General features: G+C 40.6%; 1 protein-coding gene across 1 annotated transcript in view; it reads left to right on the forward strand.

The window, feature by feature from the left end:
* LOC120541503 (D-glucuronyl C5-epimerase-like) overlaps positions 1-8,816 on the forward strand; it is a 68,198-nt gene extending 59,382 nt beyond the window's left edge. Inside the window, exons 4-5 of the mRNA XM_039773207.1 lie at positions 3,705-3,941; positions 6,136-8,816. Coding sequence (XP_039629141.1) covers positions 3,705-3,941; positions 6,136-7,160 — 1,262 coding nt within the window. The 3' untranslated portion in view covers positions 7,161-8,816. The remainder of the gene's footprint in view (positions 1-3,704; positions 3,942-6,135) is intronic.
* Positions 8,817-16,203: the final 7,387 nt, after the last annotated feature.

A 16,203-nucleotide genomic window follows, 5' to 3' on the forward strand; every position in this document is an offset into this window, starting at 1 on the left:
GTCAACTGGTTCAGTGGTGCTTGAAAAGAAAATAGCATTGACAGCTGAGGTGCATAGCAGCGTTGGCTGGGGTGCCACTATCTTTGGATTGCTAAACTAGTGTCTTTGGGGAAAAAATATACATGTCAGTAAAAATAAAGATGAACTGCCCTTAGTGGAGAGTACTTGTCCACAGATTGACATTTTGAGCAGGAAAGTTCTACATACCAAAAGACTTTAAAAGTGTTAAATATTTTAAGAACATAAAAGCAAATTCCATTCACCAGACCTTATTCCAGCCTAGTATTAGCAGATTGAAATGGATGACATTTTTCATGTTAGAGATCCGCCACCACATAACTTACAACAACTATTGAAAACATTTGAGTCAATGTCAGTCAGCATTTCCTGCACTGCAGTTTTGACACCATTGAATTTGTACCTCTGTAAACTTAAGAGATTTCTGAGGGAAATGGAAGACCAATTTCCTGTCAGGCAGGTGTAAATGATAAAGTAATCACTGGGTGTATGTGAGTGAGAGAACCATTTTCTTCTCAAGGAAGAAGAATTTTAAGTAAATAGAGTGCTTCTCAGAACTGATATACCAACCTTAAAAGCTGAGCCTGATGAGGAGGATGACCTGGGACCTAATTGAATCTCGCTTTGCTCATAAATGCATTATCCTATGGAGTGTGTATGAGAACATGGGTGGCTTTCTCTTTGAATTCAAATTGTCTTTCTTTTGGCACCTACTGCTAACGTGTGCTGTTACATTGTAATCATGGGTTTTAACCATTTGACTGCACTGCGTAGCAGACCATTGCTTCATTGGTCTATCCCCACTGCCCTGATTAAATAACACTAACTAATGTAATGAAAAGGCATTGGGTGTCCGCAGATGAGTTGTGGGTTATTTAAATACTCGAAGGTTTAGTTTAGAAAGGAAGTGTCTGTCAACTTAAGTATATACGTTTGTACTACATTGTTTCTTAGAACTGTTTCAACTCTTGACTTTCTCTCTTTCTCTTCAGTTTAGTGCCCATTTTTGTTTCAGTACACTCTGAAATTCGTGTGATTTTTAGAGTGACCCTCCATTATTCTGGCTTGTGATTACCCTTCACTAGGACCAATGCTTTTTCTCTAGGAACCAATTCCTTTGTTACTGATCAAAAAGATGGTGATAGCATGCTGCAGTTAGTGTTTTAGGGTTTTTTTTTTTTTTTCTCTCTCAACTTTATATGTAAAGACTCTGAGCTGCCTGGCAACACCTGGGATGTAAGAAAATATGAGTGTCCTGTTTATAGCTGTCTCTCTCTCTCTCTCTCTCTCTCTCTCTCAAACATCTGCACCTGATTATTGGTTTTTTAAAGACAAATGGCCATCTTGGGAGCTCCATGTTTCATTATGTCTCATCTTGGCTGCTACCTTGAGCTGTCTCACAGACAAATGAGTCGTCCTCTGGCCTTTCCTACAGCTATCTGATTAACAGTCGAGAGATTGGATGTAAGGTTTTCTATGCTGAGAACCTCTCATGTCCTGTCTTCAGTAGCCAGATTTCTGGGTAACATTCTGTTCTTTTCCCTGGAATGAACAACAGCTTTTTTATATCTTTCTTTTCAGATATTGGTGGTTTTAAAGCATAAATAATTAAAGTGTGGATTTTTTTTCGCTCCCTTCTCCTGGACTAGATTTTTTTTCTTCATCTCTCGGGGACATGACATTTTGTTATACTTTCTAAAGATGCTTTTATTTTTGCGTTAATTTTTAAATAGATACATTAAGCACATACATCAGTGGCACATGGACATACAGTACACTGCTACTGGCAATGGTCAAATTGTATTGTTTCATGTACTTATGTATTTGTCATATTGTTATTTTGGGAATATATGACTAAGTCTTGTGAGTTTTCTTGTTCTGCGGAAAGTTTTGCCTTGGTATTCTTAAGGAGTGCAGTATGGGCTTGGCTGATGTTTGTTGTTCAATAAGTACTTTTCTTTCTCCTTCTCTGATCACTTATATATTATATTTATACTATGTAACTTAGATAACCTTCACAACCTATAATTAGGTAGCTCAATATTAATTGTCAAATCAGTCTTAATCTTTTTTTTTTTTTTTTGGTGAGGGCAAAATATTTTTGATTACCTCTTGACACACAGAGCCTTTGCCCATTTTGTCTTATTTTAGATTGTTCATGCTAAAATATCTTGAGTTTCAGTGACACTTTGTTACCATATCTGTTAATTTTTTATATTACTAATCCTTGTTAGTTTTTTCATTTTTTCCAGACAGTAAGGTAATGTGTGTTCTTCAGATGTACATTTTTCTCTCTATAAAGCACCGGCTCGATTTATCTACAAATCTTTTAAAGGTATAGATAGACAGATTGACACAGAGACAGATAAACAGAGATTAAATAGCGCATACATACTTCATTTGTCTAATCAGGAGTATTCAGCTTTTTATGGATGCTCAAGAGAAATGTTAGATGTAACAAACTAAATCCCTCCACAAATACACACACACACAAAAATTCTAATGATAAAGTCACAGTGTGAGGCATTATAACGGTATATTGCAGTAGGTATGAAGGAGCCCAAGTAGCATCACACCTATCCTGTGGTATGTCCCACTTAAACAGAAATTATATTTAGTGATATGTTCTCATTTTCATCTGCTTGTTTTTAGTGGTTATGAATTAATTTATTACCTTACAAATTGTTGTTTGAAGGTACATAGTGAAATGGTTTGTACATTTTTTAAAGTAAATTGGACCAAATTTTGAGATTTTTCTTAGTGGCAATTTGGAGGAAATTTTAAGGTGAAGTCCCGTTTTCCAGTCAGTTGGGATGATGCCAGTCTCCCAAATGGAAGCAAAGATTGCTTGCAATGCCAGTAGGACAGCCTTACCACCAGCCTTGGAGATGTTCGCCCCGGATACCATAGATCCCTTCAGCCTGTTGAGAGGTTTACTTACCTTGGCAGCGACATTCATGTCTCTAGTGACTTTTCCTATGAAGTCAGTAGACGGATTGGGAGAGCATTGGGGGTCATGAGTTCGCTGGAAAGGGGTGTGTGGCACTCCCGATGCCTATGCAAAAGAACGAAGGTCCAAGTCTTTAGAGTCATGTTGCTGTATAGTTGCGAGACATGGAAGCTATCCAGTGACCTGAGACGAAGACTGGACTCCTTTGGTACTGTGTCTCTCCGGAAAATCCTTGGGTACCGTTGGTTTGACTTTGTATCGAATGAGCAGCTGCTCATGGAGTACCAATGAGGCACATTACCTGCATTGTGAGAGAGCGTCAGTTACGGCACTATGGCCATGTGGCGCGTTTCCCTGAGGGTGATGCAGCTCGTAAGATCCTCATTGTTGGGGACCCGAGTGGCTGTACCAGGCCAAGGGGTCACCCATGTAACACCTGGCTGCGGCAGATAGAGGGTCATATCTGGAGGATGGGACTGGACCGCGTGTCTGCCTGGGGGGTTGCAAACCGGGATCCCAAGTTGTTTCGTTGTGTAGTGGGTGCGGCAACACACTGTACCAGTGCATGCTCCCCAACTTGACTTGATTTAAGATGAAGAGTCTAGATTTTTTGGTGAAAGCTAAGGATAGCTGGTTATTTTAGATTTCTTCCTCTACAGGCACTTTTGCAGCACTGATTTCTAGCAGCACTACCTATGGTTTTTTTTTTTTTCTAATAGAACTCTTCTCTTTTTAGGAGTGCCTTTGTCAACACAGTGGGGACCTCAAGGCTACTTTTATCCCATCCAGATTGCACAGTATGGATTGAGCCACTATAGCAAGAACCTGACAGAGAAGCCCCCACACATTGAGGTGTATGATACAGGTGATCAGGATGCTCAGAAAAGCATCTGGACTGTGCCTAAAGGCTGTCTCATCTCTACAGTGTTTGATAAAACAAGGAACAGCAATGTGAGACAATTCAGCACTCCAGGTAACTTTTGGAAGTTTAGCTGTCGATATAGCTAATGAAGGGGACTTGGAAAGATAAGTGGTGGGCATTGGGAAGAGGGGTATAAATAGAAAACTACATCACCTGTTGCCATTTTAGGATATAGACATTAGAAATTATGAGAATGTCTGAAGGGAAAATGTGACACGTGGCTATTATGTATCTTGCCTCATTATTATTTCAGTACAAACTTGGTTCTTCCACATGTGGAATTCACACTCTAGGCCAACTGGCATTCTTAACTGTTGGTTCCCTATTAAAGGCAATGTCACATTACAACACTTTTTCAGTGATTTTTAGTCATAGACTTCATTTACATAATTTTAGTGAATGTAAGGTATTTGCATTGTGCTCCTATAATCTCTAGTCTTGGTGTCCAACATCCTTTTGACTTGGTCCAACCAGTCTGTGACTTGCAGTTGTAGGGATAGGCTTGTGTGTGTGTGGGAACTGACTACTAGTGTGAATTCACCCAGAAGTACAATGCCTATAATGAGGCTAGAACAATCGAGAAACCTGGGTGTTTTTAAGCTGACAAACAGAAGAAAGGCTGGTTTGTTTGATATTGTGTGTTTTTTATGTATCAGGACAGATCAGAAAAAAAGTGGAGCAGAGATTACACTTGAATTTACAGCACATATAAAGCCTTCACATGAACACTGTCTCTTTCAGACAAGCAGTTATTGGCTGTAAGAATAAGGGTCAAGCTTGCGATACTTTGGAAATGTGAAACTTTGCTGGAAAGTTATTAATCAGTCCTCTAATTTGACATACCCTGTTATTCCTAGTTATGTAATCTGACATCCTCGCATAGCAAGATCAGCACCTGCAGTCGTCATGTTTGATATCCCCTCCAAAGTTGTGTAATGTGACATTTACTTTCTGGTGCTGATTGTTGTAAATCTGTGCATATAAACATAAAAAAAAATGTTTGTTGAGGGTATGTAGTTGCTAATCTCCCCTGTAATGCATGAGATTCAATTTAGTTGTGTCCCACGTAATTTTTGTAATCTCTAAACCCTCCGCAATCAACAGTACAGAGTAATGGGGATTGTGGAAGAGAGGTGAAAAAGAGAGTGCAGGCTGGGTGGAATGGGTGGAGAAGAGTGTCAGGAGTAATTTGTGACAGACGGGTATCAGCAAGAGTGAAAGGGAAGGTCTACAGGACAGTGAGATGAGCTATGTTATATGGGTTGGAGACAGTGGCACTGGCCAGAAAGCAGGAGACAGAGATGGAGGTGGCAGAGTTAAAGATGCTAAGATTTGCACTGGGTGTGACGAAGATGGATAGGATTAGAAATGAGTACATTAGAGTGTCAGCTCAAGTTGGACAGTTGGCAGACAAAGTCAGAGAGACGAGATTGCGTTGGTTTGGACGTGTGAAGAGGAGAGATGCTGGATATATTGGGTGAAGGATGCTAAGGATAGAGCTGCCAGGGAAGAGGAAAAGAGGAAGGCCTAAGTGAAGGTTTATGGATTTGGTGAGAGAGGACATGCAGGTGATGGGTGTAACTGAACAAGATGCAGAGGACAGAAAGATATGGAAGAAGATGATCCACTGTGGCAACCCCTAATGAGAGCAGCCAAAAGAAGATCTTGTATTGTAGCCGTGACAGCACATATTTCAAGTAACTGATTTATAATGGCAATTCAAAGGTATTAAAATATGCTACAGGGAGCTACAAGTTTAATTTGTTCTTGGCCTTTCAGTAAAAAGAGACCCCTTTTAATATAAAAAGCATACATTGTTGAGAAACATGCTGGGTTCTGTAGGCCTACCTTTGTATTAATGTGTGCCATGTATCATATAAAGGGTTAGTAACAGTTTTGTGTCTTTTCCTGCCAGAGTAAAGGTGTGGGAAAATTTGATATACTGTATATTGTGCAAATTTAATAAAAAAATTCAATTGTTGAACCATGTAGAGATGGGTGTAAAAGCTTGCTACTATAACTAAAAATGAGGTCAGATTTTGAAAATTGTGAAAGCACCACAACCTGTTTATATTCACATTTATTAGAATCATGTTTTAGGCTTTCCATTTTTAGTAGCTGTAGAATTGACTATAAAAGGGGTTGAGAGTTGTATCAATTTATGGTTTGAAAGTTGACAAACAGAAGTTGATTTTCGTCATAAAAAATGCTTGAACATTCACATGCACTTTCTCATGTTTTTCAGAAATGTCAGATGGAGTTTCCCTGATTCTTGGAAATATGAAAGATTTCATCATCTCATTTGACCTTAAATATATCACAAATGGTAGTGTCTCAGTCGTGCTGGAAACAACAGAGAAGAATCAACTTTTCACCATCCATTATGTTTCAAATTCCCAGCTGATAGCTTTCAAAGATAAAGACATTTCATACGGCATTGGGGCTAGGACTAGCTGGAGTACGCTCACAAGAGACCTGGTAACAGACTTGAAGAAGGGGGTGGGTCTTTCCAATACTAAAGCTGTAAAACCGACCAAGATCATGCCAAAACGGGTGGTTCAAATTGTTCTAAAAGGAAAAGGCTTTATTGACAATATCACTATCTCCACAACAGCACATATGGCTGCTTTCTTTGCAGCAACTGATTGGCTAGTAAAAAATCAGGATGACAGAGGCGGGTGGCCCATCATGGTGACACGGAAATTGGGAGAGGGGTTCAAATCTCTCGACCTTGGCTGGTATTCTGCTATGGCTCAGGGTCAAGCCATGTCCACTCTGGTGCGAGGCTACCTGCTAACAAAGAATACCGTTTACCTCAATGCAGCTCTCAAGGCTACAACACCTTACAAACTCCCTTCAGAGCAGCATGGTGTGAAAGCACTTTTCATGAACAGGTATGATTGGTATGAAGAGTATCCCACGAGCCCTAGTTCATTTGTACTTAATGGCTTCATTTACTCTCTGATTGGTTTGTATGATCTAAAGGAGACTGCTGGTGAAAAACTAGGCAGAGAGGCTCGTCTCCTTTATGACCGTGGCATGGAATCCCTGAAGGCCATGCTCCCATTATATGACACAGGCTCTGGTACTATTTATGATCTCCGCCACTTCATGCTGGGTACAGCACCCAACCTTGCCCGCTGGGATTATCATACAACTCACATAAACCAGCTGCAGCTACTCGGCACAATAGACGATGCTCCCATCTTCAAAGAGTTTGTTAAGCGCTGGAAGAGTTATCTAAAAGGAGGTCGTGCTAAGCACAACTAGCTTTGTCGTCTGAAACAGCCATGAATTTTCAGAGGCCACTGCTGAAAGATTAGGAAGAGTTTGTACAGGTCAGAGCTCTGATAATGGCGTAATGGCTATTACATTGACCACAGTCGAAGGCCATCACAAAGATTAAAATTATGGTGATGTTCAACCGAATTCATTACCATGTCATGTGTGATGCAGAAAGCAGCTGGAAATGGAAATGTGAGCTGTGAAGCTAGAAGACACATTTGATGGAAAGATTTTTAAATCATGAAAAATACTAGTCAATTTCCATTTTCTGTCTGTTGACAGATGTCATGACTGTGACATCTGAACAGCTAAAATTCCTCTAGTTAAAGTGTGAACAAAAATAGTTTTCCATGATTTGGTTGAGTTGATGTTTCTACTGCCTGTATGCCTATATTGGTACAGACTCAACATTTGAAACACTTGCTGGTACAGATCAATCCTGAATCAGGCTTATTTTTTGAATATTTTTTTTCTCCACCCATTTAAACACTTTAACTCTGGTAGAGACTCTTAGCTACATGACCTAAAATGTATATGTCCACTTAGGTCCTTGACCTTACAGTTCATTTTCTTATAACTGGCTTCTTAACGAATATGTACTGGTCCTCATCAGTCAGCAGATTGATAGTTGTGTATACCCCAGCACACATTGCAGTTGTCAGAATGAGTTCTCCTGCCCAATTTATGTTCCTTCTGCAAAAGGTTAGGTTAATGTGAGGATCATACAGCTCTATACCCCATGACCAGATATGACGAGTGTTGTACTCTTATTCCAGGTATTGGGCTGCTGTTTGTGTGCAATGAGAACAGATAGACAAGTACAGTATATTGTTATAACATCAGAGGTCCTTACTTCTCAGTCAGATAAACCATTTCTGGGCCTTTAGTGGGTAGAACAAGATTTGGTTGTATGGACTCTTTCTGTCCTAGCATATCATTGCATCCACTAGAATTATTTGAATATCAGAATCCATGTTCGTGGAAATGGCTGTGGCAGGCCCTGACAGTGTGCTCTCTTTGAATTCTTTGTTCTTTGATGTAGACAATGAGCAGAGCAGAGAGTGTCAACAGCTATTGTGCTGCATGCCATTGTTCTCTGTGGATGTGCTGCACTTTCCTTTTTAATTTTATTTATTTACAAATGTAGCTGCTAAAGGGGCCAATCTTCTATTGTCGGTTGCTGCTTCCCACAGCTTTGTTTTATGTAAATAGAGAAGCAGGGTAGCGGATGTTGCAGTTGCTTGGAATGCAGACAAATTTCTGGAGAGAGTTTATTTCAGATAAGTACATGTGCAAATGAAATGTTTGGCAGCATCTGCATTGGCCAACCTTCTGTTCCTCAAGAGGTTATAAGATACCACGTAGCTGTATGCAAAAGCACAACTGAACACCTGTTAGAATTCTTTATCTTTTTCTAAACGCTGCTATTGTTTTTCACTTTTAAATTGTTCTCCTTGTGAATCTTAAAGGTGGCACTGGGGTCACGTGGTTCACTTGCAATAAAATATTGGCGGGGGTTCTGCCTGGTTGTACAAACTGCAGGTTAAGCACAATGTGCACATTACCATTTTTATATGCAGAGAGAATGTTTATATAATAAAAGTTTTAAATGTCAATCTTTGTGCTTAAAATGCTTTCTAAGGTTGTCAAAAAAAATAAACACCTTTCAAGGTTTCTATCTTTGGTTTGCTTTTGTAATCAGCACTTGGGCAAGGATTCAATACTGCATTTAAAAGGGTAAAATATTTGGCTTCTGTCAGTTGCTGGTCTTGAGATTACTAGCCTTTAATGCAAGTACTTGAAACCTCTTTCTGTCTTCGTTTCCACAAGTGGAAGTTAGCTAGTATTTATAAAGTGGCTTTAAAGCAATTTACTTATTTGATACGATGCCTTTATCCAGTGTGGCTTACAAAAGTTGACAAAGTTGGTCTTGTTTCTTTTGTTTGTCCAATTAGAGCACATGCGGGTAGAGTGACTTGTTCACGGTCTCACAGTGTCAGTAGTGGGCTTTGAACCCACAACCTAAGAGTTTGAGCTCCAAAGTTTTAACTGCTACTCCATGTTGTTAAAATGAGGGCTAATGGTCAAAATATGGAAAAGCTACACACTGCAGCAGGCTCCACTGACACAGAGCTAGAAGAACCAAGAGAATGATGGAGTAGTAAATCATGTGTTCCTGTGTGTAGTTTGTGTGTTCCTATGCTGTCTGATGTAATTATGGTGACCGGAGATCTTTAAAAGCAATTAGACAAACATTTTCTTGCATTGGCAGTGGTTACATTTCAGTAAGTTCTGATATTTACAGGTTTCAAAGGATTTTTTTTTTCCTACTGCTAGTTGAATGAAAGTCCGATCGACTGTAATTTATTGAGCTTCATCAGTTTGCTCCGTAGTTTTGGCAGGGAGTATCCTTTAAAAGTGATTAAATATGCAGTGCGTTCAGAAAGCCTTCAGAACCTTTCACTTTCTTCAAATATTTATGCTGCGGCTTTGTGCTAAAATCGATATTTTTTATTTTTTTACTCCACTAACGAGGTGAAAACAGGATTTTAGAAAATTTTACGTATGAATTAAAAGTAAAAAAAACTGAAGTATCCTTTTGACACAAGTGCTCAGACTCGTACTTCGTTGAAGCCCCTTTGGCAGTGATCACAGCATGGCATCTTGTTGGTTTTGACGTGACAAGCTTCACACACTTGAATGTGGGGATTTTCTGCTGTTCATCTCTGCAGATCCTCACAAGCTCTGACAGGTTGGACGTAGACCATTCAGTGGACACATACGTTCAGATCTCTCCAGAGACATTTCATTGAGTTTGTCAGCGTTCTAAGCCTCTCAAGGACATTCCCAGAGTTGTTCAAGCACCACTCCTGTGTTGTCTTTGCTTCATTGTTGGGGGTCATTGTCTTGTCTTGTTAGAATGTGAACCTTTGGTCCACTCTCAGGTCCAGAGCACTGTGCAGCAGGTTTTTGTGAAGGATATCTTTGTACTTGGCTCCATTCAGGTTTTCCTTGACCCTGAATCTTCTTCCAGTTACAGCTGCTAAAAAATGACCCTAACTGCATAATGCTACCCACCACCATGCTTCACCATTGGAATGATTTTGTGCAGGTGGTGAGCAATCCTTGGTTACCTCGAGACATGGCACTTAAAACTGAGGCCAGACAGTTTAATCGTGGCTTCATCAGACCAGCATCTCTTGTTTCTCACAGTCTTCAGAGTCTTTTAGGTGTTTTTTTTTTTTTCTCCATTACTTTTACTGAGTAGATGCTTCCATCTGACCAGCCTGCCATAAGTCCAAATCAGTGATGGTTATTCTGCTAGAAGTTACTCCCATCCCTACATTGGTTTCCTGAAGCTCAGCTGGAGAAACCATCAGGTTTTTGGTTACCTCCTTTGCCATGGACCTTCTCCAATGATTGCTCAGTATGGCTGGGCGTCTAGCTCTAGGAAAGAGTCATCATTTTTCCAGACTTCTTCCATGTCAGAATTTATGGTGGCAACTGTGCTCTTGGGAACCTTGAATACTGCAGATTTTTTGTAGCCTTCCCCAGACCTGTGTCTCTACACAAGCCTCTCTCTAAGCTGCTCAGGCATGTCCTTTGACATGGCCTGCTCTTTGCTCACCTGCCGGTCCTTCTACAGATAGATATGTGCCTTTGCCCAATCGATTGAAGCAAACGTCTCTGATAGCCAATAGAAGGGGAAGCATCTGAGCCAAATTTCCTGTGTCATCGCACAGGGTCGGAATACTTGTGTCAATGCTATATTTCAGTTTTTAAATTTTAATAAACTTGTAAACTGTTTTTGAAATTCTGTTTCTCTTTGTCATTTTAGGGTATTGAGTGTTACGTGGTGAGGGAAAAAAATAATTTCAGCATAAGGCTACAATGTAACAAAATGAAGAAAGGGAAGGGGTCTGAATGCTTTCCAAATGTGCTGCATGTTAAATGTTAATAAGTCAGTTAGAGATGGGCTTTGACACCTGCTGTGGGTTACACAGTGAGTGGACAGGTGTTGGTGGAGAGGCTTGAGTCTACCTCTTGGGTGCCCCACTATAATTTGTAGACCCAACTCACACTGAAGTATATAGATACTGCCAAGGTCCTGGGACACATCCACTGGCTCTGGGCACAGCACAGAAAGTAAAGCAGGCTCAGACGTCATGCCAAACAGAAGAAGCAAACTGAGAAGCTGTAAACAAGTGAAAGACCCTGAACTATGCAGGCGATATGCCTAGACTGGATGTAATGCGTGGTGTCAGTAATGAAATGCTGTCCCTGTGCCAATGTGTCTGTTATAACTAGCAAGCGAAAAATGGCTGCAGGCAAAAGGAGTTGCAGCAGGGCCTCTTTGTGCCACCAACTCAATCCACCATGGTGTACAAAGTGCTCCAGGAAAACATAAAGCAGCATTGTATGCAGCCCCCTTGAAACTCATACCCCTTCTCTGGGTTTCATGTACATATTTCTCTAGCAAGTTTTTTTTTTTTTAATTGGCCCACTCCATAGCTTAGCTTTGTATATTTTTGTTTTTTCCTGAAATGAAAATTAGTCTATACAGCATACATGCATTTTAATACACATCTCCCATGAATAAACTACCAGTTGAATATAAACTTAGGACAGCAAAATCACCAGCTTTAATTTTATCACTTAAAAGAGTTTAAAAAAAAAAAAATGGAAAGCACATATATGGATGGTGAATATACAGCGTATGTCGGCATTATACGGTATAGAAAACAAGATTGACTTTATATGTTAACCGGTCACTGCTATTCGGACTAACTAAAGCCAATGTCACATTACATGACCGTTTGTCATGGACTCTTTGCTCGCAGTCTCTGATCATCCCGTCTCCGATTACACCACTGCATATCGTAGCCCTCGACCGAGTGCCAATCATCCAGCGCAGCCATTCACGCCTCTTTCTCTGAAAGCCAATGGCTTGTTGCCTTACCCTTTAGGAAGGAAGGGCTAACAGCTGCAGCAAGTTTAGCAGCAATCTCTGCCCTTTAATTCCTTTTCCCATTCTGCTATGGTGTGTAAAATACGAGATATCAGACAGACAAGCTTTTGATCTGTTTGTGAGATTCAAAACGTGTTTCTTTTCCTCATCGCTACTTTCATAGGCATGGTACTTTCAGAGGGGGCACTTATTGGTTCATTTGATCGTCAGTGGTCCTTGGACTAACGTGAAAACCAAACCCATTTGATTTCATTGTAGCCAGTCGCAGACTAGCTGATCACAGTTATGTATGTCACACTAGACGGTCGACTTCCCCAAAGTAGGCCGCCGACTGACTAAGATTATTAACTGAACGTTATGACTGAAAATTGGGAAAAGTTGGCTTACGTGACATGAGCTTTACTGGACAAACTAGCACTTCCGCTGAGCTGAATTGATTTGTATGATTACCTTAAGAGTGATGTTCAAAAAGAACAAGTTGTGCACGAATCGTCGCATCACTTTTGGATGTGAAATGTGAACTTTGTCTCAACAAACAGCCACTTTCAAGTGTTATTAGTGAAAGGAATCAAACATAATGTGCAAAACGTGCGAAATGTCTGATGTCGGCAGTGAAGATTTCAGTGACGTCCCAATGGCAAGTGGAAAGCCCGCCATTAGCTGTGCCCACTTTAGTGATGGTGTGCTACCAAAGCAGCTACCTTGTTGCTGGAAAATCTACAACCACTCAGCCAACAAACGCCAAAGGATCAGCCAAGTCATGGATTTAAGTGGTATTGAGGTTTCTAACTTCAGTTACTGTTGGTACGGCACATGGCTTTGCAGCTCATTGATCCAACGGGTAACAGTGCATGGCTGGAATACAGGGTACTGAATAATGCGATTTTTACATTATTGTTAATAAATTAGGTAAAGATAGACACACTTGTGAGTTCAAGGACTGGAAACGCACGTATGATATGTGCACACAAATGGCAAGGAATTAGAAAACGCTAATTGGACACCAGTGAGTCACAACATGAAACCAACTTGCATCATAATGTGTAGGCCAAGTGGCTAAAGCAGCTCTGGCCCGTCAGGACGTGGACTCCACCAGATCTCTATTTTTTATCTGGCACCAAGACATTAGCAGCAGATCTTTTAAGTCCAGTAAATTGTGAGCCAGGGCCTCCATTGATCAGACTTGTTTTTCAAGCACAGCCCAGAGATACTTAATCAGATTGAGATCTGAGGAATTTGAAGGCCACCTCCGCACCTTCAGCTCTTTGTCATGTTCCTCAAAGCATTCCTGAACAATTTTTTGCAGTGTGGCAGGACGTATTATCCTGATGAAATAAGCCACTGCCATCAGGGAATGTCATTGCCATGGAGGGGTGTATGTGGTCTTTAGTTAGGTGGTACATGTTGAAGTAACATCCACATGAATACCAGGATAACCTGAGCTTTCCCAGCAGAACATCACAGTGCCTCCTCTGGCTTGCATTCTTCCCACAATGCATCCTGCTGCCATCTCTTTCCCAAGTAAATGATGCACATGCACCCACCCATCCATGTTATCAAAAAGAAAACGCAATGCACCAGAATGGGCCATCTTCTGCCGCTGTCCATGATTTGTTGTGGGGCTCCTGTCCCCATTGTAGGCACGTTTGGTGATGGATGGGGGTCTACAGCAAGCAGAGATGCACTGAGTGTACAGAAGCCTTTCTCTCATGGCCACCATTACGTTTTTCAGCGATTTGTGCTGCAGTATTTTCTCCTGTGGGATCAGACCAGCCGAGTTAGCCTTCACTCCCCACATGTAGCAATGAGTCCGACACCATCACCGGTTCACCAGTTGTCCTCCCTTGCATCACTTTTGGTTAGGTACTAACCACTGCATCTTGGGAACACCCCACAAGACCTGACAGATTAGAGATGCTCTGTCCCAGTTGTGCAGCCATCATGACTTACTGTAGCTCTTGTGAAAGTCACTCAGATCTTTTCCTGCTGCTTGTCCATTTTTTCTTCTTTCAACACTTCACCTTCAAGTGCAGACTGTTCACTTGCTGCCTAAAATAACCCACCCCTTGACAGGTGCCATTCTCAGGAGATCATCAATGTTACTCACGTCACCTGTCAGTGCGTTTAGTGTTGTGGCTGACTGGTGTATGATACTATGCTGGTCACAATTATAATGGAGCAAAACAAAATAAAAATAAAATGGAGTTTACGTTAGTGTGACTTCTAAAATGTTGTTTTAATGAATGTGTGTTTAACAGTAATAAAAATAACATTAGATCCCCTTGTGACAAATTTAGACCCACCCTTTTAACCCTTGTTAGAACACATGAGAGCCGCTCCTCCCAGTGCGAGGCTTAGGAAGCTTAAAAATAACACCGGTGCAAGAAGAACAGCTGAAATGGAACAGATGGACTTCAGACTAGTGTGGATTCACTCGTCCGCAAATGCCCCCTTAAATCGCAGGAGACGAGTCCAACCACTGTCTGCTCAAGCAGGAGGAGCCGGAATGTCAAGTAAGCAAAAAGCAGCCTGGCAGAGACAAGCTGGCCACTCAGCAAAGAAGCAATTCTGCTGTAAATGAGATGAAGTAAGACACAAGATGGCAGTTAAAAGGAAATCATGAGACCACAACGCATTAGTGGCAAGAATGATTTTAAAGGCCCATGGCTTCATGGGCATCATCACGCAGCATGGGAGAAAAAGGAAGGGGAAGTTAAAGGGATGCTAAAATTTAACAAAAGATGGTGGTGTGGTCTGAAAAGAGATAGGAATTTTATTCTATTCTTGAATGACCAAGCCAGTCACCCTATTTACTGTAAATCTTGCTTAATTTTTTCCATACAGACAGCAAAATTTTGTTGATAAAGAGCTTTATATTGACTTGTGATGTTTAACCCTAGATATTTAAACTGATCTGCAATGATAAAAGGGAAGGTGTCCAATCTAATATTGTATGCTTGAGAATTCACTGGAAAGAACACATTTTTATTCAAATTAATTCTGAGATCAGAAATATTTAGAAATTCTGTGAGGACTGCAGGCACAGTATTTTGTGGGTCTGATATATACAGTACCATATTGTCTGCATATAGAGAAATCTTCTGTTCAAGTCCATCTCCGATAATCCCCTTTATCTGATAAGCATTTCGACAGTGAACTGCCAGTGGTTCAATGGCGATTGCAAAAAGTAGTGGTGACAAGGGGCATCCTTGTCTTGTACCATGTTCTAGTTTGAAGTAGTCTGAATTAATGTTGTTAATACAAACTGAAGCTTCTGGATTGGTATACAGTAGTTTGATCCACGCACAAATGTTCAGGCCAAACCCAAATTTCTCCAATGTAGTGAACAGGTAGTTACATTCAACCATATCAAATGCTTTTTCTGCATCCAACTATAATAATATCTCTGGGGTGTTTGACTTTGTGGGTGAATATATTACATTAAACAGGCGTCGAAGATTGGAAGCTAAGTGTCGACTTTAATAATTCCAGTTTGATCTTGTGATATTACCGAAGGCAGCACTTTCTCCATCCTTCTAGCTAGGACTTTGGAGAGTATCTTAACATCATTATTCAGAAGTGAAATTGGTCTGTATGATGTACATTGCAATAAGTCCTTATTTTGTTTTGGAAACACGGTGATTAATGCTTGGCAAAAACTTTGAGATAGAATTTTATCGTTTTTAGCTTCTGTGAATGTTGTTAATAAAAGGGGAGCTAGCTGAGTAGAAAATTTATTTTAAATTCGACAGGGTAGCCATTACATTTACTGTAAATCTAACTGAGCAGGCCATCCATATGAGAACACTTAAGGGGACAAGCCGCCAAAATGAGCCACATTAGAGACTTGGCAGAGCATCACCAGAGAAGATCTTCAGTAAGCCAGTGATGTCTACGAGTCACTGACTTCAAGTAGTCATTGCCTGCGACAAAGAACTGAATATGATGGCTTTAATAGACCTGCCATTGCGGGTGCCCTGAAATGGGGGGACCGTGTAGAAAAAGTGTTGTGACTGAAATGTATGTAAATCCCCTTTAACAAAAGTCTGCAATGTGCAC

The sequence above is a fragment of the Polypterus senegalus genome, chromosome 12 (genome assembly GCF_016835505.1).
Source record: "Polypterus senegalus isolate Bchr_013 chromosome 12, ASM1683550v1, whole genome shotgun sequence".
Taxonomy (NCBI): Eukaryota; Metazoa; Chordata; class Cladistia; order Polypteriformes; family Polypteridae; genus Polypterus; species Polypterus senegalus.